This window comes from Sylvia atricapilla, chromosome 7 (assembly GCF_009819655.1).
Source record: "Sylvia atricapilla isolate bSylAtr1 chromosome 7, bSylAtr1.pri, whole genome shotgun sequence".
Taxonomy (NCBI): Eukaryota; Metazoa; Chordata; class Aves; order Passeriformes; family Sylviidae; genus Sylvia; species Sylvia atricapilla.
Genome location: NC_089146.1, coordinates 12,332,193 through 12,353,465, shown reverse-complemented (window position 1 = coordinate 12,353,465; position 21,273 = coordinate 12,332,193). Strand labels below are relative to the sequence as shown.

Below are 21,273 nucleotides of genomic sequence, written 5' to 3'. Positions count from 1 at the left end.
TTGGTCACATAAGCGTTTGTCACAGCCCCAGTGACTGAGCCCTAGCACATCTATGGAGTGCAGTCTGTGCGGGAGGCAGTCATATATTTACATGCCCTTGTCCTAACAACATCAGCTTAGTTCTTCCTCACTTTAGAAGAGTGACTCTGCTGAGCAGTCAGTCGTTGTTCCTGTAGTTGTTTGCTGAGAACAAGTTCCAATACTTCCCTCACCTCAGAGATAACCCTTTATTTAATAAAAATGTGTAGAGGCTCTCCCTACAGAGTTGCAGGCTGCCCCAGGGTTGGAATTGCAACAGTTCTTCCAGCTGATGCCTCAGACCTGGAATGTTTAAAGGTTGTTTGGCAAGTGGACAAAGATCCTTGCAACATATAAGAAGGTTGTCAAAATATGTCACGCAGTGTTTAGGTGGTTCTTAAAGATCTGCAAGAATGAATGGTGAGGCAGTAAAAGACCATAAAACAGAATTGCATATGGAGGAGAACAAATATAATATTCATCTGAATGACTCTGGCAGGTCAGGTGGTGGAAATCTCAAGTACCGACAGCTCTATCCAGTGGAAAAAAGGAACACATGCACCTTCTTTCAGATGGATCTTACCCTTGCTAACTTGGCATCATTTTCTGCTCTTAATACTCCATTAATTATTGTAGTGACAGTCCCCTTTTCCCCCTGTCAGTGGGAAAGGAGATGGTCTCTGACCGCTAGCAGAATTAGCTCTCCGCTCTATCACTCTGGGCAGCCTTAGATCTTCTGCTGGAACACCTTCACATGCCAGTGTTTGCTGTGAAAGGAAGTGGCTCAAAATGTTCTGCTGGTTGACCAGTACAGCAGGGTAAATTATTTATTTGGCATATCTAGATATCTGGATGATAGAAGAGAACTATTTCCAAATTGCTCACTGTGTCAGCCAGGTACAACCTGCCTCCTTATGAGGAGTTGTAGAGCAGCTTCAGTGTAGTGCTGAGCCCAAGCTGTCAGCCCGTGCTAAGAGCAGGGTGTGCCAGCTCAGGCACAGGACCTCCTTAGCAGAAAAGGTGTTAGTTTATTTTACCCACCTCTGTACTCCTGTTGCCTGGGGTCAGGCTGCATTAATAGGCTCTTAGATGGGTGCTGTTTCCATCCAGCAAGCTTTCACCCTGGACTGAGCAGAACTCCCTAACTTGTCATAGTACAGATGTAATCATATCATCCTTCTTAAATAAAAACTGCCATCAGACTGGTGTGCAGTCACAGTTCAGCACTGGAGTGAGAAGGGCAAATATGAGAAGTGGCTGGTGTCAGGTAGCTGCCCTCATTGGGCTGAGGTCAGCTTCAAATCCCATGGAATCATGGATCCCTCACTTCTCCTGCCACAGCTGTTTCAGTCAAAGGTAAAATGAGAATTTGAATAGGGACAGAAATTGATGCTTGTCACAAGTGGCTGTGCTCATTATTGACTTGCTGGGCATGTACCAATTGCAAAGAGCCTCTTTCTGGAGTTGTGGTGTGTTCAGCAGGAGCCTTAGCTCACCAACAGTGTGATAAATCATTTGATGCCTGTATTTTGTATTGCATTAAAGATGCCTACAAATGATAATGTTCAGATACAATGTTGTGCTGGATTTTATTAAGTAACCAGCTACATGTGATGAGGTGAGCCACTACTTTCAGCAGTCACAGGGAGAAAAGAGGCATGTATTTTGGCAATTTCATGTGGTATCATTTTTGAAAAAGGAAAGCTTTTACAGTTGGTAGGAATTGCAAGAGATCTGCATAGATTGAAAATTAGGTGAGTTTTCTGTCCTACAAATAATGTCAGAGAACAGATGCTAAGCTGTAGTAAAGTGCAGTCAGTTTGTAAGTAACTGAAGCATAAATATGATTTTGGCAGTGAGTGTGTTAAGAATGACAAAATGGGCAGAGTTCTTGGAAGTCTCTGTGAATACATTGAATATGTTGCCCAGGACGTTCTTAAAAATGTATTGCTTCTCTAAAATTCAGTTTGCAGATATCTTCTGGTGGGTTTGGGGTTTTTTTACTACACTAATAAAGGTGCTTATAAATAGCTATCACAATTCTGTTCTGCATGTTGAGGATCACAAACTTGAAGCATATGAATTCATCATTTAATACCCTAAGTGCCTTCAATAGGAACACGGAGCATTTATAAATAGAACATATTTATGGATTATGTTTTCAATAATAATAATAATAGTTACCTAATGACTTTGTAACCTTCCTGGGATTTGCTTTGACGTTTTGTCTAAGTGACATCTGGCAGTATTTTGGGAGCATTTCTAAACAGGGAGGGGATAAGACAGTGGAGAGTAATTTGTTTGCTTTTCACTGTTAATGCCTTAAGAAATGCTTGCTCTGGTGTCTCCTCTTGGGTGCTTCTACTGGGCTCTGCTCAAGACCTATAGACAAGATCAGTAAAAAGGGGTGGGGGGGTTATTTATTTATTTATAATTTCTATTGAAGAAAAGCATTATAGGTTAGATTTGAATTAAATTATGTGTGGGTGCCAAATACTTGCTGGATGCTTTTGTATTTATTCTTGTAATTTGTGATACAAGAACCAAATTGCTGAATAATAGTTAATAGCTGTCAGAGCCTTTTTTCCTTTTAAAAAGCTTGAAGGCAGAAACACTGGATACTAGTACAATGCCTGGAGTACAAAGTCAAATCAGGAGGATACAGCAGTGAAGAGTGTTTAAGCAACTTTCACTCATACCCCTTACCTGGGCCTACTCATTCACCATCTGCCTGGTAAATGTCAGCTTGCTTGAGTGATGCTAGCAGAGAACAAAATCTAGAGGGGATTGCTGGTTTGGGTGCTTAGCACTGTAGCTGTGAGATTACATTTTTGTTCTTCTGCCCTGGATTTAAAATCTACCACCATATTTTCTTTAGTGTAACAGAGATTGAGCATGCAACACAAATAATTTCAATACTTTTTATCATTCATGTGTCTAAATCTGGTAAGTGTGAGAAATTTTCACTGAGTTTTGAGGTGTAACAAAAGTTTTGTTAAAAAAGTCATGAGCCAGAGAAGTTTAATTCTAATTAAGAGTCCTGGTTGCATTTCTTCTATGTCCTGTATGAAAATACTACCTTGTTCACATCTCTTGCAGTGGCTGTTACAGGCTGTATTCAGTCAGCAGAGAGTTTTTAGACACTGCTCTGAGAGTCACATTGATTGAGACAGAGGGTGGGACTACAGATGTTACATTCTTTTGATAGAATGATTCTGCTTTGTGCGAGATATTTTTACAGTGAGATTAAATTTTTCTTGTATCTTCAAGATGAACTACTTTAACTTCAGTGACAAGAAGAATTTTCCCAGCTTTTTCTTCAGTTTGCCTGACTGATTGCTTTATTGCAGATTATTTGCAGAACATAGTCTGAAGACTTCTTCATTTTTGGCATTTTTAGTGGTGTTGGTTGTTGTGGCCATTCTTTTATTTTCACTTCCACTTGGTTTGCCTGGCCTTTGGGCTTCCCTGGCCCAGAAGCTGGTGTGATCATCAAATGGCTTTGTGGAGAACCCATTCTGTGGAGCAGTAAAAGGCAAATTTCAGATGAAGGAGCAAACGTAGGTTCTGTTCACATCATGACACATAGAGGCTGATCACCCAAGGGAGAGGACACAGGGAGCAAATACCCAGGAGCAGTGGCACTGTCAGATTGGGATGACAAAGAAGCTGTGGTATAAATTGCAATTCTTGTGCCAACCCACTATAGTCATTAGTGACAAAGAGAGATAATTATGGGTCTGTCTTGTCCTGTTAAGCATTTATTACTGGTTGTTTGAAGTCCCATGTGTTAGCTGTAAATAAAATTATTTTCCTCTGAACATTTTCAGTCTGGCAGCTGCAGAATGAAGTTCATAAAGTGGCTGTTGAGCTGTGGCTGAAAGGGGTGCCACTCTGCATGGTGACAGTAGAAATGTTTACAGATTGCAGGTCGATATTCTCAGTGCTTATGCTGGAAATGTGAAAACAATTGTGTACCAGAGTGGTGTTTGATGATCATCTCAGTGCTTTCATGGTGGATCTGTGGCTTTATAAAGCCACGTGCATTAGATATGGAATGAGTCAAATTCCTGAACTTTGGATACTGGAGCTGTGCTTGCTTCCTGAACAGTTGTACTGGCACTGCTGTGAATACAGGGCTTGAGAAACAGGCACTGCCTCAATTTCCCTTCCCTCAGCTGCTCTGGTCCTTCACTGCCTTGAGCAGCTGGGTGACTGTCTAATGCCCTGAATCAGGAGCCTCATGTGGCAGTAGAGTGACCTCTGAAGGTGCTGGGTGAGCAGGTGACTGGGTGTGGTACAAGTCAGGCTCAGAATGGGCATGAGCGTTGGGTTTCTGCTCTGCACTGTTTTTGGAGACAGTTGTTTTTCTTCTAAATCTGTGTGTATACTTCAATAAAATAAATCCAGAAGTCAGAGGAGGGTTCCTCACAGTGTGTCACTTGGTGAAGCTGTGCTTGCTGGGGAGCAGGTGGGATGGTTCCTCTGTGGCATAAAGCAAACTGTTTCCTGGAGGTGCAGTTACATCGTATGGGCAGTAACTGTCAGTGTAAGCTTGAACTTCTGACAGTGAATTACCACCACTATGCTAATAACGAGAGGAAAAAAAGGCTTGTGGGGAGAGGTGCTGTGTTTTACTGTGTCAGCTGTCCAGCTGAAAAACACAGAAAGCTGTGGGGTATTAAGGACTTTTGCATGTAAAAGTGGATGGAAAGTTTTATCTGTTCTAACAGCCACAGTGTGGTACTTTGGTTCTTGGATTTCACAATGATTGGGAAAGGATCTCCATCTTTTTTTCTCCAGACTGCCTTGGGAGACCAAAAGCAGCCTGTCTGCAGAGTAGGAAAGCTCCACGGCTTGTGTGGGCAAGGGGAAACCAAAGAGCAGTGCCTAATCTTTAGGAGATGTGCTAAAATTCGTGGGGGTAAATCAGGCAGGAGATAGAAAAAGATGTAAGGAAGCAAAATAGAGCAGGCAGACCACTTTAGTATCAAGGGAGGATACTAAAGAGTGAAGAAGATGGAATGAGAGCTGTTGGAAGACAATTATATTTTATTCTGACTCTAGGCAGGTGGGAGGGAAGGTAACCTACAGCTCATGCTCTGAATACACAGCATTCATGTTCACTTTAATTAACAGGGATTACAGGAGTTAGCATTACTGTAGCATCTTGTTCAGAATCCTATCTTCAAGATAGTGAAGATCAGTAGGTACCTCAAAAGACTACTGGAACCAGCAAAAGTTACATGGAATATAATCTTCCCTCCTCATAAAAGCATTTATTTGAATTTTTAAAGATTAGAAATCAGTTTAAATCCTGACTCATTAGGTTTTTATCTTCCTTTTGGTTCAACACTTTTTTGGCATGAAGATACTGTACTAATTCAACATACTCTTGGATATTCTTTTTACCCAGGTGCATGTTTAACCCATGGTTAAGTCCTAATAAATGTATTGTCATCAGTAGCATCATTGCTCTGTTTATGCAATACATGAAGCATCAACTTTAATATTTTCAATAGTTTTTTTGATTTTTCATTTTATACTCAAAAATTTGACATCTTTAAGCTTTGCTGGTTTGATAATCAGACAGTGCATGTTTCTAATTTACTTACCATGTTAATAATTTAAATATATTTTTTGAGGTTTTTAAGCATTTTTCACCTTTCTGGGATAAATAATAAAAATCTGTCTAGTCTCTTCGTAAAACAGGTTTTCTTTGCCCGAAATACTTGCTTTCTCTGAATACCCAAATTCCACAGAACCCATTTTTAATACAGGCTCCCAACCTCTGCACTATAATCCAGCTGATCTATAGCGTCCAGCTACACAAATATAGTAATTAAATATTACCCTGTTTCTTTTTATTGCAGTCTAACTCTCTAGCTTTTCTTTTCATAAATGCATGTCAAGGAGAAATCTGATCTCTCTGCAGTAGTCCTTAGCTAAGTGTCCCTTCCAGGTTTATGCAACTAAGGAGACAGGTTTATTTGGATTTTTCTGCAGTGTGTATAGTTCATTTGCATTCTGCAACTGTTTGTTTTTAGTAGCATCTGTCTTCTGTAGTCATAGTGTAAATTCAGCTGGGATACTTAGTTATCCTCTGCTGAGCTTCTTTCTCTCCATCTTGATTTAGCTAAAATAAATGCCTATCTATCAGCTGAATGTTTCACTGTTGGGCTCTTTGCTTCCAGAGTTTGAGATCATTAGTAAGTAAGTAATCAATAAAAAGCTTTAGTACATATAATAGTGCTTCCACTTTTGAACTAATGGAGAAAGCTGTGTACTACAAAAATCACAATTTAAACCATCTCTAACCGGATAGTCCCAGCTTTCTGGTGTTCAGAGTTCATACCCAGGATGCGTTAGGCAAGCAGTCTCAGGTTTTCCAGCTCTGATTGTTAATAGCTGTTGTCTTCAGTTACTTTCATTTAGAACACTTGGTTCAATACTGCAATTACTAATCTTTTCTCAAAGTGTATGTGTGTGGGTGACAAGTTGGAAAGTAGCCTGGAAGCAGGGAAAAATGAGAAGTGTGCTCCCTTGGCTCTCATATGCTGTCTGTGCCCTGGAGACTTGTTCCCCACTAGGATACTTTTCAGATCCCTGTCTTCAGTTGAGAAGTCCTGGTGTGGTGCCTGCCAGGGAAATCAGTGTCAGGGAGCAGGGTGGGTCGCTGTGGACAGGACAGGAGGAATGAAAGTAGGGGGTGGTATCCACAAGAAGAGAAAGATGCTGGGATACACATCAGCAAAGCTTGTCTAGACTAGGGGTACAAAAGCTTAGAAAGGAGATGTACAGGTTGGCATTCATTTATGTGTGTTGGGAGGTTAAGGTTTCGAACCAAACATATTTTCATCTGTTACACTGTAAATTGCGAGAATAGGAACTGACAACCTTGATTTCAGCCATTATGGCTTTACCCAAACAGGCAACTTAGTGTTCATGTTGTGCATGCATGGTCCTGTACATCTTGGCAATCTTGATCATACACAAATGTTAAACAATGTAGTTACCAGTGTCTCTGGAATATGATGCCTTGATGCTCAAAAATCTGATTCCTCTTTTTTTCTCACAAATTACTGTGAAAGGTAGTAGTGAAACTGTTTAGAGTTCAAGTACTGTGATGTATAACTGCAAGCTAAATCGAACTAGAGTCCTTAGAACCTGTAAAGACCATGAGACTGAGAGCCTGTCAAAAAACTACAGGTCATAGGAAACTCACTTAAACTGCATGTGTCAAGATGTGAATCTTGCAGGCAGTTTCCTCCATTGCGTAGTTCTTACATTATGAAATTAGCAAGTTCCTTTTAGGTGTTTGCAATTCATGTTAAGAATTTGATTTCTGAAATGTTGGTGTTGTAGAAGAGGGAGTGTCTCAAACAGTTAATCCTTTTGCTGATTACATATGCAAAAGATGATGTAAGTGTGGAAGCCATGCCTGTAAAGCCAGAGGACCTTTGCTGAATAGTGTATGAGAGGATTGGAAATTCTTCCTAGGAGAATGTTGCATTTATCAGCAGGAATTTGGCAACACATTTACCTTTGTGAACATTGCTAAATACCTGATACTTGCACATTTCATCCATTTCTAATCCAAATTGATTCCATGCTGGAGTCACGATTTCTGTCAGCAAACAAAAGCATTATCAGTTTTGCAGTTTACTTGGATTTGTAGCTGGGAAGTTGTGTTTTGAAGTTCTTTGGAGAGACTTGGCTGGGAGATGCTGCTCATGTAAAAGATCTGCTTCTGAAATGGCTCCAATGAGGTCATCTTTGAGCTGTAGTCACCATGATACATGCATAGAATTGGGAAAAAGTTGTTGATTTGCTTATCTTGGACAAATAGTAAAATGGTAATGGAAATGGTAAAAATCAGAGGGAAACCTATGGTAGTCTGGGTTGGAGTTCTCAAAATGTAGTTCTGAATACTCAGAAAAATGAGCATATAGCATGGAGGACTGAGTGTTAAAATATGACTTATGTGTTAAACTTGGTATGGAAAAACATTTAAACTCTTGTAATTAAGTATTTTAAGGCTGTTTGGTACCATGTATTGCCAATGCTTATAGTGCATGGGTTTTCTTGTGTGCTTTTTGAAATATGAAATGCAACATGGGAAAGACTTGGTTTGTAGCAGAGAAATCTTGGCTAGAGAGAGGCATAACAAAATTCCACTGCTTAGAATAATTTAATTTGCTTTAAAAAAAATTGTATGTTTTCTTTTATTGTTAATTTTCAAGGAAAATCAGGTTTAATTCTTTTCCTTCTTTACTGATGTTAGAACTAAATATTTGATACTTTACATTTCAGCTTTGACAGACACACAAGCTCATTTCAATGGTCACTTTCAATAGCAAATATACAGATTCTGATTTATATACACTGACTTGCTTTCTTTAGATGTAGGATGTAGTTACCACTGTGAAAAGCTGTTTTATATTTCTTGATTATCAATCACTTACTGTAAGACATTTCATATTCAGGGTTGAAGTGTGACTCTGCTGTTTTAGGCAGTATAAAAGGTATTCTCATTCCAGTAACACTGGGGTATAGTTTGCATTGAAATGGAAGTTTCCCTGACTCTGTGTTTAAAATGAAATGTCTGGAGTGTGGACATGGTACCACCACCTGTATTGGTGCTTCTAAGTCTTTTCCTCAGGGGGTGGGGAAGGAGAGGGCATTTCTGCTTCTTTCCACCTTTCTTCTGCTCTGAGCACCTCTGCCTCCAGGCTCCTTCCCAAAGCAGAAATGCTCTGGTGGTTGTTTTGAACCAGCTCTGATGAGAGGTGTGCTGTCTGAGGGTAACCAGAGGCCTGAATAGATTGGGCAGCACAGGGTGGCACACAGAGTAAGTGTTGTAGCTATGGAGGTAATACCCATTCTTAATATTTGTTATTTGGAGCTCTTTATAATACAGCAGCATTGCTATATAGTTTCCTTGTATTTTTGAAGTTCTTTTTTGTATCAAATACTTTCATATCAGTACTTAAAGAAGAACTGAAAAGTGATTTTCTCAGATCAGTGCAGAATTTAACAGGCATTGCACTCTGCCTACGTTCATGGGTTTGGAAGTTATGCAACCTCTTTTTATAGAGTTATGTGTTCTGGTGATCTGGGTTTGCTCAGTTACTATTTAGAAAAATCAATGTATTAGGAGCTGTATATGATAAAAAACTTAGGTCATGGCAAACTAATGTGCACCTCTAAATATAAAAACAGTTGTGGTAAAGTTCAAGTAGAAATGGCTTCCATCATTTTGTATACTGGCTTTAAAATTTACTGAATGGAACAGGCGACATTGCTCTGACATGGAGCCATACACACTGTGGTGATGGAAAGAACTTGCATGGAGATGTTGCATATTTAGTTCAGGCAAGGATGGCTGAGAACTGAGTGCCCAGCACAGAAACAATTGCTCTTGGATATCTGCAGACTGCAGCTGGGGGGAGAGGGTGAGCTGTAACAGGGCATGCTGTCACCTTGGCACTGAGGGAGTACCCTTCCTGACAGGTCTTTATTTCGAATTGCAGAGGTGCTAGGTCATCAGAGTGCAGTTGCTCAGTTTTTTTAGGATGAGCAAAAAGCATTTTTTCTGTTCTCATAGTTGGAGGAGACTGGACTTGTTTTTCAGAAACATTACACGCAGAAAAATCAACCTGAGGCAAACACCTGGCATGAAAAGAATTTGCCTGAATACTAATAGTTTGGCAACATTTAATAAGCAAATTAAAACAGTATGTAGTAATGGGAATTCAGCTGCAGTGATTACTGCCAGATCCACCAAGAGTAATGGACTTGCATACCAACCCAGACTTACGACAAATATTGTGATTGTAGGTAACTAAATGACCATGGAATCTGGAGCAGAGAACCAGCAGAGTGGAGATGCAGCCGGTACAGAGGCAGAAACCCAACAGATGACAGTACAGGCACAACCACAGATTGCAACGTTAGCCCAGGTATAAAAATCATACGGTGTAATAGTTTTACTTATGGTTAATATTTCTAAGAGGAATAATGTCTGCTGATGGGCCTGAGAGAAGATTATGTTGATACCATTCTGAAACACATGTGATGTATCGTTCTTTTAATATTTGTCTTCACATTTTTAAAGCAGCAGAGATTTTTGACTTCCCATCCCATTAGGCTGTGTTAGTTCTGAAGAACCGTATGTGTGTAAATTGTGTAATGTTAACACAGTAATGGATGAAAATATTTCTAGCATTCTTTACCACAACCATACCACTGAAAGGTATTCATTTCAATATGTGTAATCTGCTGTCTTTTCTATATTGACTGGATTGTCTTGTAACTGTGTTTTCTGTTAAAAACTTGTCTGTAGTAAGTTTAATTCTGAAGAAAACAATCTGAATATATAGATAAATATGCAGCAAATACAACATTTTATCTAATGGGATTAATATTATGAGCATTATAATCAAGTGGAACAATCTGGCACTTGACAGCTTGTGTTACCCTGTTGTCTCCAGAGTTTCACAGAATTGTTGGCGAGTTAGAGAGACAGAAGTAGATTATTTGTTGTCCCCAAATTATTTTGGAGAGACAAGAAACACAATCCCAGCTGCATCTCTGATTTTGGAACTGGGTTTCATTTTCAAATACACTGATGGTTGGCAGAAGCAACCCCATTGTATAAATGACTATTTGTTTGCCTCTCTTCTGTTTGCCTCTCTTCCATAACCATTTAATTTGAAAGCTAATTGTTTAGTTTAGTCTACAAAGAACAAACAGGTGTTTTTGATCTCATAGTTTATGGAATTGAGTGTCTTTCAAGTGGCACAAATGTTAAATCACTTAACATTTTATAAATTATTAGTGTCTTTTTAAAGTCATTGCACCTTTTGGTAGTCCAGAGACTTCCAAACAAGTCCTACACTCTGTAGTCCGTACACTTCCATTCAAGTGATAGTGTAGGGATTGGAGCTGTTTAAATGCATAGGATGATTTTGTTGGGTGAAGCTGTCTTGTGAATTTACAAGCCACCGGCTGCCCTGCACCAGCTTGCCTCTTTGGGGCAGTTTTCTCACTGTCTAATTTAGGCACAGGATGTAGGTGGTGTGAATAACACTTCATTGTGAACTGAGTGGAAGTAGTTTATTTCTCTTTCAAAACCATTTAACTGCTGCTCACTTGATGTGCTTTAAGGTTTAGTCCAGAGAATCAAGAATGTTTTACATTTTTGTGCTAACATATTAACCTCCAGGGAGCTGAACTTACAAGTCTGTAGTGTGTAGAATGCACTTTATTCAGACGTAATTACCCCAGTGCTTGAATGAGACTTTTTTCCAAGTAAGAAAACAGTATACTGGTATGGTTAAAATCCACATGAGCCACCCTGTTGTCATTCACTGTATTATTTGCACCTTGGTTTTTCCCCAGCCTGTACAGAGTTTGTGGAGGTGATAAAACAGTCCAAATGTAATTCCTTGTGTTGTTCATATCAGTGTTATGTTACTATGATACTTTCAATAAGTGAAGTGGTAGTGTTTGGCATTAGGGAGTGCCCTCAGAGGCATAGCCAAATCTATATAATAATATCAATTTAATTCTTCCATTCTCTCTTGCATTATCTCTTGTAAGGTCACCCTTCTTGCAAGCTTAGTTTAACTGCTGCGTTTTTAGTGAGCTCAGGGTAGTTTTCAGAGTCAAAAGGAAGCTCGTCCCAGTTCCACAAGGTATGAGTCAGAGACATGTGCGGAAGTTACACTCTGCTGTGGGCTTAATCCAGCCACAGTGGCCTCCAGTTGATCAGCTTTGCTGTCATTGCCAAGGACTGTTTAGTCAGACATGCATTATTAAGAAAGGTCGCTTGGTTAAGGAATATAATTTACCAGAGGAAAGTGCTCTCATGTTAATCTCAGCCCCAGTTTCTCTCAGATGTGAGTTAAGTAGCACCGTGTAGTGCTGCAGCTGCTTTCCTGAAAAAGGAAGGTGAAAGCAAATGCAAATTGGTGGATTAGGGAGAGACATCTGTGGAGGAGAGAGGTCTACATGTAATTCCCTTTAATTTTGTTGTTAAGCAAGATTTCATTGTACGTGGTGGATGTTCATGGAAATTCAGAGATCAGCTGTTGCAGCTTTTTGAGAACCACATGTTCACAGAGACAGCAGAGGATTTCCTTCTGTATCCAGTACCTGGCAGCCCTTTGAGGTTACATAGGACAGCAGTGCAGCCCTTTCTTGCACTGCAGCTCTGTGGATCAAATTTTTTTTAAATGCTGTTGAGCCCTGGAGAATTGTTAGGTTTTCCAAATTTGGGTGACTAGAAGAAAGCTGGCGAGTCAGTGACCCATGACCTGGCTGAGGTCTGCCAGAGCAGCTCGTGCTGCCTGCAGTCCTTCCCTGCGGGCCAAGCCGTGTGCGAGGGACACGCACTGCGGGCAGGGTGTGCTGCCACGGCAGCCCTGGCACCCTGCAGCCTTTCCTGAGCCCCCAGCCCCAAACTCAGGGGAGGTGTCAGCGAGCAGTTGGGAATTCTGGATGTGCACTGGGCATTGGCCCAGCCATGAAGCAGCCTTGGTACATGGCGCTTCAGGTGCCCAGAGTAGTTCCTGTGGCCGCCAGGGTGAGACTGCCCCGCGTGGCCTGAGCAGCTTTGTGTGGCTACCGCTGTCCCCAAAGCCATAATGTGCCGTGCTGAGATCATCAGCATATCCCTGTTGGCAGAGCTGCCATGCCTGCAGGTCTGTCCTGGAGAAACACAGTTGTGTTTAAAACATGGGTCATTTTTCCTCACAGAAATGACTCCTGAAACTAGGGTTTGTGTTGACCTGTTACACAATAATCACGACTGCCGACAAAATACTTACTTCCACTGCAAACTCATGGGGTTTTTCTATCTGAACACATGGTCAGTTTTCTTCATTTACATGCACTTTGCCAGCTACTCACACATGTAGCTTAATCTGTAGAAAGTGAAAGGTATGATTCCCTAAAAGTGTTAAGTTCTTACATCTGGCAAACTCTTTGCATTTTCCTGAGTGAGAGCAAAAATAGCTCCACTCCCATATGTTTCTGCCTCTGACTCAGCAGTGTCTGTAGGAGTACACCCTAGTCTGAGCAGTATCCAAGTGAAGTAAGTGAAAGGTAATGATGTGTTTTTGTATCAGGTTACCTCAAAATAGAGGCAATTGTGTTTTTCTTAGTATTGTCAGAGATTTTACAAATTATGTTTGAACCTGCAGAAATTCTGCTTTAGGTTATTTTGTGAAGTAGGTCAGGTTGGTTAGGTCTTGGGCTCATGCAGTTCAGGGGGTTTTATATTATGCTGAAACATTTGGGTCATCTGACTGGGGCCTAGAAGAGACATAGTTCTTTCACCAAAACAAATACTGAACTGAGGAGATTTTGCAATAACCTAATTTATTCTCACTGTTTCTTCTTTGCAGGTATCTATGCCAGCAGCTCATGCAACATCTTCTGCACCCACGGTGACCTTAGTTCAGCTGCCCAATGGGCAGACGGTTCAAGTGCATGGAGTAATTCAGGCTGCCCAGCCATCAGTTATTCAATCTCCACAGGTCCAGACAGTACAGGTACTGACTGAAGAAATTCCTAATATGTGAATTGGGCCTTTGAAATAGGCCCATCATTGCACTGGTTTTAATGTACTTGTGTCCTGAACTGTGTTTTTGCAAATCTGTACATTATTTGCTACTCTGGCTTCTTTTCTGTTCTGGCTTAACCACTTTTCATTTTCAAACATTGCTTAGTTTCATTTCCCTCTAGAGTTTGTTTGGTGAGTTTAACAGCTTTATGGTTTTTCTTACAGTATTATTTACTTTTTCTCTCTACTGTATTTCCATAGATTTTTGAGTAAGAGTTCATACTATTCTGAAGCAAACAAAAGGATGATTTTTTTTTAATAATGTAATTTTTAATAATTAATGAGGCTGTTATTCTAGAATGAGAGTCTTTGCTCCATAAGAAATATTTGCATTGGTTTACAAAAAAGGTCTCCGTATGTTACTGGTTCTTAGAATAAACCTATCAGTCCTTCCATAGAAATGGTTTTAAAATGTGCCAGTTGAGTGCTGTGTGCTTTGTAAAGCCTTAGCATTTTCTTTTCTGTAAAGCAAGACAGGTAATGCAATACGGTGAGGCAGCCTGAAGATGGAGGAGACAAGTAGTCTGAAATTTTTAAAAGCTTTAACTTGTTTTTTATTCACTTGAAGTTCAGTGTTACTGAATGCAGGAATTGTCTGGTGTACAGAAGCTACACGGGGCAAGGACTGTACATTATTCATTTGCTGTTAGAACAATGAGCTCAAAAATGTTTACTTTCAAAAAGCAGGTATTGTGACTTTTTGATACAGATATTCAACTGGATATTACTTTAAAAAATAAGGTATGCAAAGTTTAAAACTAGGCCATTCTGTTAATAATCTTTATTTTTTCCTTCTCAGCTTCAGTGCTGAGTTTGTGGCAGGCTGTACCATCCTCACCCATTTTAGTAAAAAGTTCAGAGTTTTCATCTGACAGAGGTGAGCAGTTTTGAGATAAGTGCACAAGTTGCTACCCTGGAGGTAGAAGATAAGAGACTGACAAGGAAGCCATGCTTGGAATTCACCTGGTTTGGTGCAGATCCATCAGGTTTTGATTTTCAGAGCCCAACAGTTCATAGTCAGCCTTGTACATGTTCAGGCCTTCTGTCTGATGATTGTGAGATGTGGGTGCCAGCAAGATTTTTGAGCCTTTAGGCATCTTCTCTACAGTGCATAAATTGTCAGGATGTGAGCTCTGTTTCTCACATAAGCATCATTAGCTTTTTTATATTTTGTCATGCACATTTTGATTTTAAAATTATCTAAATTATTTTAATATTGTTTTTATCTTAGCTTTCCTGCATAAACGTTTTGCTTTTTTTAGTGCAGATATTCAGAATTGCAGCACTACGTTATATCTTAATATCTTCATGTATCACATTTTCCTGGTAATGTCCCCCATAAAAGGCAGCCTCTCTTTATCATATCTGCCTCATTATTTATAAATTCATGTTTTTCAGTGTTTTATTCTTTGTTTCCAAATGTTTCTGCTACCTTAATTTGGTTTACTTATTCTCTCCCTATGTTTTACTAAAAAAATCTTTGTTTCTGTGCAATGGATGAAAACTAAATATCGTGGAAGGCAAAAACTATATGCCATTAATGTTTATGTTTTCTTATTGGAATATTTAAATTATAAAGAACATTCTGATGGGTAGATCACTGACCATGGTCATTCTTTCCTGGATCTATTACTAAGCAGTAACTTTCTGTTCATTGTCTAGATAGAATACTTGCATTGTGGCGTTTTTCACAGGATGTCAACATTTCCTTAAAATAAAGGCATTGGAAGTGTCTTGTTAAATTTGATTGCTGTTCTTATTACAATTCTTCTTATTATTATCTGTTCTTACAGATCTCCACTATAGCAGAAAGTGAAGATTCACAGGAATCAGTAGACAGTGTCACAGACTCACAGAAACGAAGAGAAATTCTGTCCAGACGACCCTCCTACAGGTATGGAGGTTAAAGCAAGAGCATCTTGCCTGATGGATGAGTGCATTCCCATGGAGATACAAACAATGGAATTGTATTTTTATTCTTTTCAGATTTACCTTTTAACCTTTTACCTTTAAGAGAGATTTAAGAGAAATACCTCTTCTATAATGTCTTGGAATTGGAACATGGAATATGTTTGTGGAATAGGATGTAAAGAGATAAGCAAATAGGAGGAGGAGGAAGAAACCTCAGCAGTTGCACTCACTTAAGACAAAAGTGAGCTGAGAACGTATTAATTGCTACATTTCGGAAAATTGAGGTATCATTGTGATAGATGCCCTAGAAATAGCTGTAATTAATACTTAACACACAAAACACACTGAAGCTTTGCCAAAAGCAACTTCTGTGTAATCTGTAGCCTGCAAAAAATCAACTCTACTGGTTTTCATTATTGTTGAAATGCTAGCAGCAATCTAACTTAATTCCTTTTTCCCATGAGACGTAAGGAAGTTGTGATGTTCCACAGCTCTGAGAGAATTTCTGCTTGAGCAGAATAGTTTGTGTTTAAAGTTTAAGTCAGTGTATGAGTTGAATATAGTGAAAGGCATCTAGTCTCTCTATTTCTCATGGTAAATACCTCTGGCAGTACCAGCTGAGGTTCTCCTTCACATGGTGTGTTGTGTTTTTATTAATTAAGCCTTTGTACAGCTTTTTGTGTCTGTACTAAATCCCATTTTCATTCTTAAAATATGCTAAATAGCATTCAGGAACAGCTCTGGGGTTCAGTAGGTTTTAAGTGACCTGTTAGTTCCTGCTGCTTTATAAAATTCAGATCCTCCTTTTTGCTTTATGAGCTAGCCTTGGAAATAGAAGCTGGGCTGTAGTCTTGAGCATATCTCAACTGTGATAAGTTTTTAGCACTTGGGAGATTATTGTCTGCCTTGTCCAGCAGCGTTCAAGACTGTTCTGTCAAAGATGGTGAAAATCATTGCTGGAGGTTCCTAGCCATAATAGATCTGGGAAAATATTTTTATTTGTGAGGAGCAGTGTTAATTTAAAGGCTGCCACAAATTCCCTTTAGTCTGCTTCTGCAGCAAGACACTTGATTTTACTATATATGGAAGAGTGGCTGTATATGGTGAGAAAACAGAGCTAAGTAAACAAGCAGCAAAACTGAGAAGAGAGTGCTTGTGCATGCTAACTTCTTATTGAGATGGACTTCTTTGCATGCACGGTGCCACAACACAGCCTCTGTCTTCAAACCAAATCATGTAATGCAGCAACACTTGGTAGCTGTAGAACTTCTCTATGCAGCTCAGACTCTGGGCTGGTGTTGGTTAGGTCAGAATGGTTGAGCCAGACCAGTGCTGTCTTTCGTGACTTCCCAGCTGGTGTTATTCAACCTGCTTTAACTGGCCTCAGAAACAGGATAGGTGCAGGTGTGTTCACAGAATTGAAAGCTATACACCTCTTTCACAAAAACTCCTCTGTAATTCTGCTACTAAAATACATGTCAGTTCATAGCTCCTACATTTGTAAAGTTGCCACCTTATCCTTTACCTTAAATCCATCTTTATGATGGCAAAGGTACGTTTTTACCGCGATGTCATAGTGACATGAGGTAAAAAAGGGATTTTTTTATCTCCTTGGATTTTGTTCTTCATCATCCTTGCTCTCTCCATATTTTTTCATCTCTTTCATTCACTAGTGTCTGGTCTAACACCTAGACTGCAAACTCTTTGGATGGGAATTTTTGATTTGTCCAGGTGGTTCTTCACACAGTGTTGTGCAGTGCTGGGGTTTCTTGCATGTGCACAAAGTCAAAACAGCAACAGCAAAGCTCTGTTGGTCAAGCTGCTGAGCAGAATGACTGCCCTCCCCAGATAGCTTCATGCAGGTGTTCTGGCTCCCACAGCCTTAGGAGGCTTGTATAAGTAGTGTAGTCTTGGAACTTGGGGTCTACAGCTGTGTTTGCTTCATCCCACTGAGTTCCAGTGCCAATCCACTGGAAAACATAGGAGGAGAATTACAAAAAATATTGCCCATTACCTAAGGGCATTACATTCACCCAAGGGCATTTACTGTATTTTGCAGTGACATGATAGAATATGCCAGCAGTGGAAAGGGCTTGACAGTCGTCTGAGGAAGGACAGCGTTTGATCTCAGTGATGCAAATTGCAGTGACCACTGTGGTCAGTCTACAGTCATATTCAGTGGGACCTGTAGCAGTGATGTTTTAGAAGTTTTGACTTTGGATAATTAGCTCATGGAAATAATGAAACAATCTGTTCTTTTCTTTACCCGTGAATTTTCTCAGGCAGGGCACCTGTGAACATAACTGTGAGACTGTTCTCAGACACTGGGTATTGTCTCCCAGGCAGGTGTTAAATTATGAACTGCTGCAAGCATTCCTGCTAACTCCCTTGGTACTCAGCTCCATGGCTGAGGTGTTTATAGTCTCTGAAATGGAGCAGTTCCCCCAATGTGAGGAGACAGGTTCTGACTTTTTTTTTCAAATGTTTATGCAGCTAAAAGCAGGAAACAAATAAAAATGGATAAGAGAAGCATGCTCTGAAGAAAAAGGGAAGGTTGTAATAGCTGTATCGTGGGTTTTGACAAGCACAACTGTTCTGTGCTGGCTCTCTTGCCCATCAGTGCTTGGCATTTTGAACAATCCTCTCCAATAAGAGTTTGAAGATAGTGTGTGGTTTCGTTCTCCACTCATATTTTCCTTGCTGACTTGCTGCACATCACAGTTTTCCCCAGCACTGTGTATCAGATAGACTATTTTTCTCCCCCTATTTTTATTAAAATCTCTACAACACACTGTCTTTGCCAGAAAAATTTTGAATGACTTGTCCTCAGACGCCCCAGGAGTGCCAAGGATCGAAGAAGAAAAGTCTGAAGAGGAAACAGCAGCACCTGCCATCGCCACTGTTACGGTGCCAACTCCCATTTACCAAACCAGCAGTGGGCAGTACAGTATGTAGTCTGAATTTCTCAGTGGTGCTAGTAAGTGGGGATGAGAAGATGAAGAACTATTACTTCTATAACTGTTGTTTGGATTAGGACAAAGCAGGAGGTGAAAAAAAGATGACTTTATTTTGACTGTTAACCAGGCCTTTTAAACACATTTGTATTATAAGTGTTTGAAAGGTGCAATTAACATTCTGGGACCACTTGCCATTTGGTGCAGCTAATGCATCCTGAGACAAAACCATAATGCTGTTATAATCTTCTTCACTTCAGGAGCTAGATGGGGAAATTCAGAAGTTTCTTTTTTTTCTTGGCAGATCGTTAACACTTGTTCACAAAATTGTAACCTCACCATTAGAAAAGACCATTACAGTCTGCAATTACATTTTTAGAAAGTCCTGAAAAAATTAATGACGTCAACAGCCTTAATATATGTCATAGGTATATGTTTCTATGTTTTCTTTATTGGTTAGATTTTATAGATACAGTGTTTTGACTTGAAGAATGATTGAGGATACAGCCGTAAAGATAAGACACGTGCTGTCTCACACTAACACCTACAGTAGGAAACATACACAACACATACAAGAGGGAGAAAGAACTACTTGTTTACATCTGTCTCTTAAAATCTCTTTGAAATTTTGTATCTCTCTTTAGTCCTTAATGCCTCTGCCTTTTATCCTGCTTAATTTTATTGAAATAGATGTGGTTAATTCTGATTTCTGTTATAACTGTAAAATAACTGTGTGCAGACACTTGAGATTTTGGTGTGTCTGTATATAGGAACATTGTGAAATTCTGTGAGTCACAAAAGGGGCAATGTCCCAATATACCTGCATGACAGGACTGAGGGAAAGAAAGGAAAAAAAAAAACCAAAGTTAAGACTGCCTGAACCAAACTGTACCTTTATGAATGAAAAAACAGTAGAAAGGATCTGAGGAAGTTGCAGAGAAGAGGGGACACAATCAGAAGGAAAAAAAACTGAATCAACACAAGATGGATAGCACTAGCAGCAGAGGGGACTGAAGGGCATAAAGCACAGGTCAGATAAGGAATTTCAGATAAGGAGAAAAAGTAAGGACTGAGAAACATACCTAAACCAACCAAGAAGAAAATCTTAACAAATTAAAAATATTCCCTGGGGGTGGGTTGTAGCTCTTCTGTGTGATTCTGTATTTCTTTCATGTATGTTGAAACCATGTGTTTGATTTTGGGAGTGTGTAAGGGTTCAAAGGTTTTAGCTTAGATCAGTATTCTTCCATATATAGGTTTAATACTGTAAGTTAATGAGTGAATTAGTGTCTAAAATGCTGGGTTGATTTTTTTTTTTTTGTCTGCAGTTGCCATCACCCAAGGAGGAGCAATACAGTTGTCTAACAATGGCACAGATGGAGTACAAGGTCTCCAGACGTTGACAATGACCAATGCAGCTGCAACCCAGCCTGGCACCACCATTTTACAATATGCACAGACCACAGATGGACAGCAGATACTTGTACCCAGCAACCAAGTTGTTGTACAAGGTAAGAAACTTCACAGTCAGTCATTCTGTGTCACATTTTCTCTATGCAGATACAAGTTGCCAGCCTGACTGTGTCAGGAAACAGAATTAACAGCTTTAGCACAGATAAGCTCGTAAAATAACTGAAACTCTGGACAAAGCTATTTATCATATTTTCTTGATCCTTTCCCTTTACATTGGTAAAATTCTGGATATTTGAGGTTTAATATATTTATTTTTGATTTTCCATGCTGTACTTTCTGCATTTTGTCCACACAATTTTTTTTATATGTTCTGCAAAAACTAATACCACTTTAGAGTTCTGAGTTCTCCCCTATGTGCAGCAATAGGACATTAAAAGCAGGCATTAAAGATAGGAGAGAAGGATGTTTGATTCTTTCTAAAGGCACACTTTAATTCATTAGTAATTTTTCCCCTTTTTCAATTGCAAGTCATAATTTCTTCCTGCTGTGACTTCTGTAACTAGTCATTGAGTGAGTGACTCAATCAGCGAGTCTTGGAATCATAGAACGATTTAGGAGAGTGCCTTAAGTGATCATTTCATCTAGCCCTCAACTTGGCAGAGCTGCTTTCATGTTGTGTGTTTAGAATTAGTTGTGGGCACATGTTTTGGTTTACTAAAAATTGAGGAGTATTACAAAATTGTTATTGAAAATAATGGAAGGGTACCCCTACTTCTATGACTGTAAAGTAGTTGATTTGAAAGTTAACCAGTGAAGAGTTTACCAGGCATCAGTAAAAATGCATAGCAGAGAAGAGTACTGTTGTTGCACTGATTTTGAGTTTTTGTGTTCTTACAGATTTATGATTTCTTTAGGTGGTATTGTGGTTTTTTATGAGCTGAGGCAAAATTAACACACTCCTAAGATTACAATAAATAAAATAAAGGAAAGCCAAGACTTTGCTCATCCTAGAGAAGCAATAGAGTGCGTTGTCCATCTCTTCTGGGAGTAAATGCTACATTTTTAGACCTTTTTTCCTATGCTAGATACTTACACGTGCAGTTCCTCCTTTTCTGGACAGACATTTGGATCATAGCTAGAAATAGTGACCCCATCCTTCTCTAGAAATGCTACAACTGCCCAAAAACCTGAGAAGTACAAAGAAATACAATAAGGGAGAAAGAAGCGCAACTATACCCAAGGCAAATCAAGTTACCAAGCACAAGTGAGGATTCTTCAGCAGGAATGCCCAAACCCTTGTGTATATTAATAAACTAAGCCTGAGGTAGCAGTGATGACCCAGATGAT

General features: G+C 39.6%; 1 protein-coding gene across 2 annotated transcripts in view; it reads left to right on the top strand.

The window, feature by feature from the left end:
- CREB1 (cAMP responsive element binding protein 1) overlaps positions 1-21,273 on the top strand; it is a 40,216-nt gene that overhangs the window by 9,136 nt on the left and 9,807 nt on the right. Inside the window, exons 2-6 of one of the 2 annotated variants that reach the window (XM_066322633.1) lie at positions 9,859-9,980; positions 13,431-13,577; positions 15,442-15,542; positions 18,364-18,506; positions 19,842-20,024. In XM_066322633.1, coding sequence (XP_066178730.1) covers positions 9,867-9,980; positions 13,431-13,577; positions 15,442-15,542; positions 18,364-18,506; positions 19,842-20,024 — 688 coding nt within the window. In that variant the 5' untranslated portion in view covers positions 9,859-9,866. The remainder of the gene's footprint in view (positions 1-9,858; positions 9,981-13,430; positions 13,578-15,441; positions 15,543-18,363; positions 18,507-19,841; positions 20,025-21,273) is intronic. The other variant, XM_066322634.1, reaches the window with a different exon arrangement.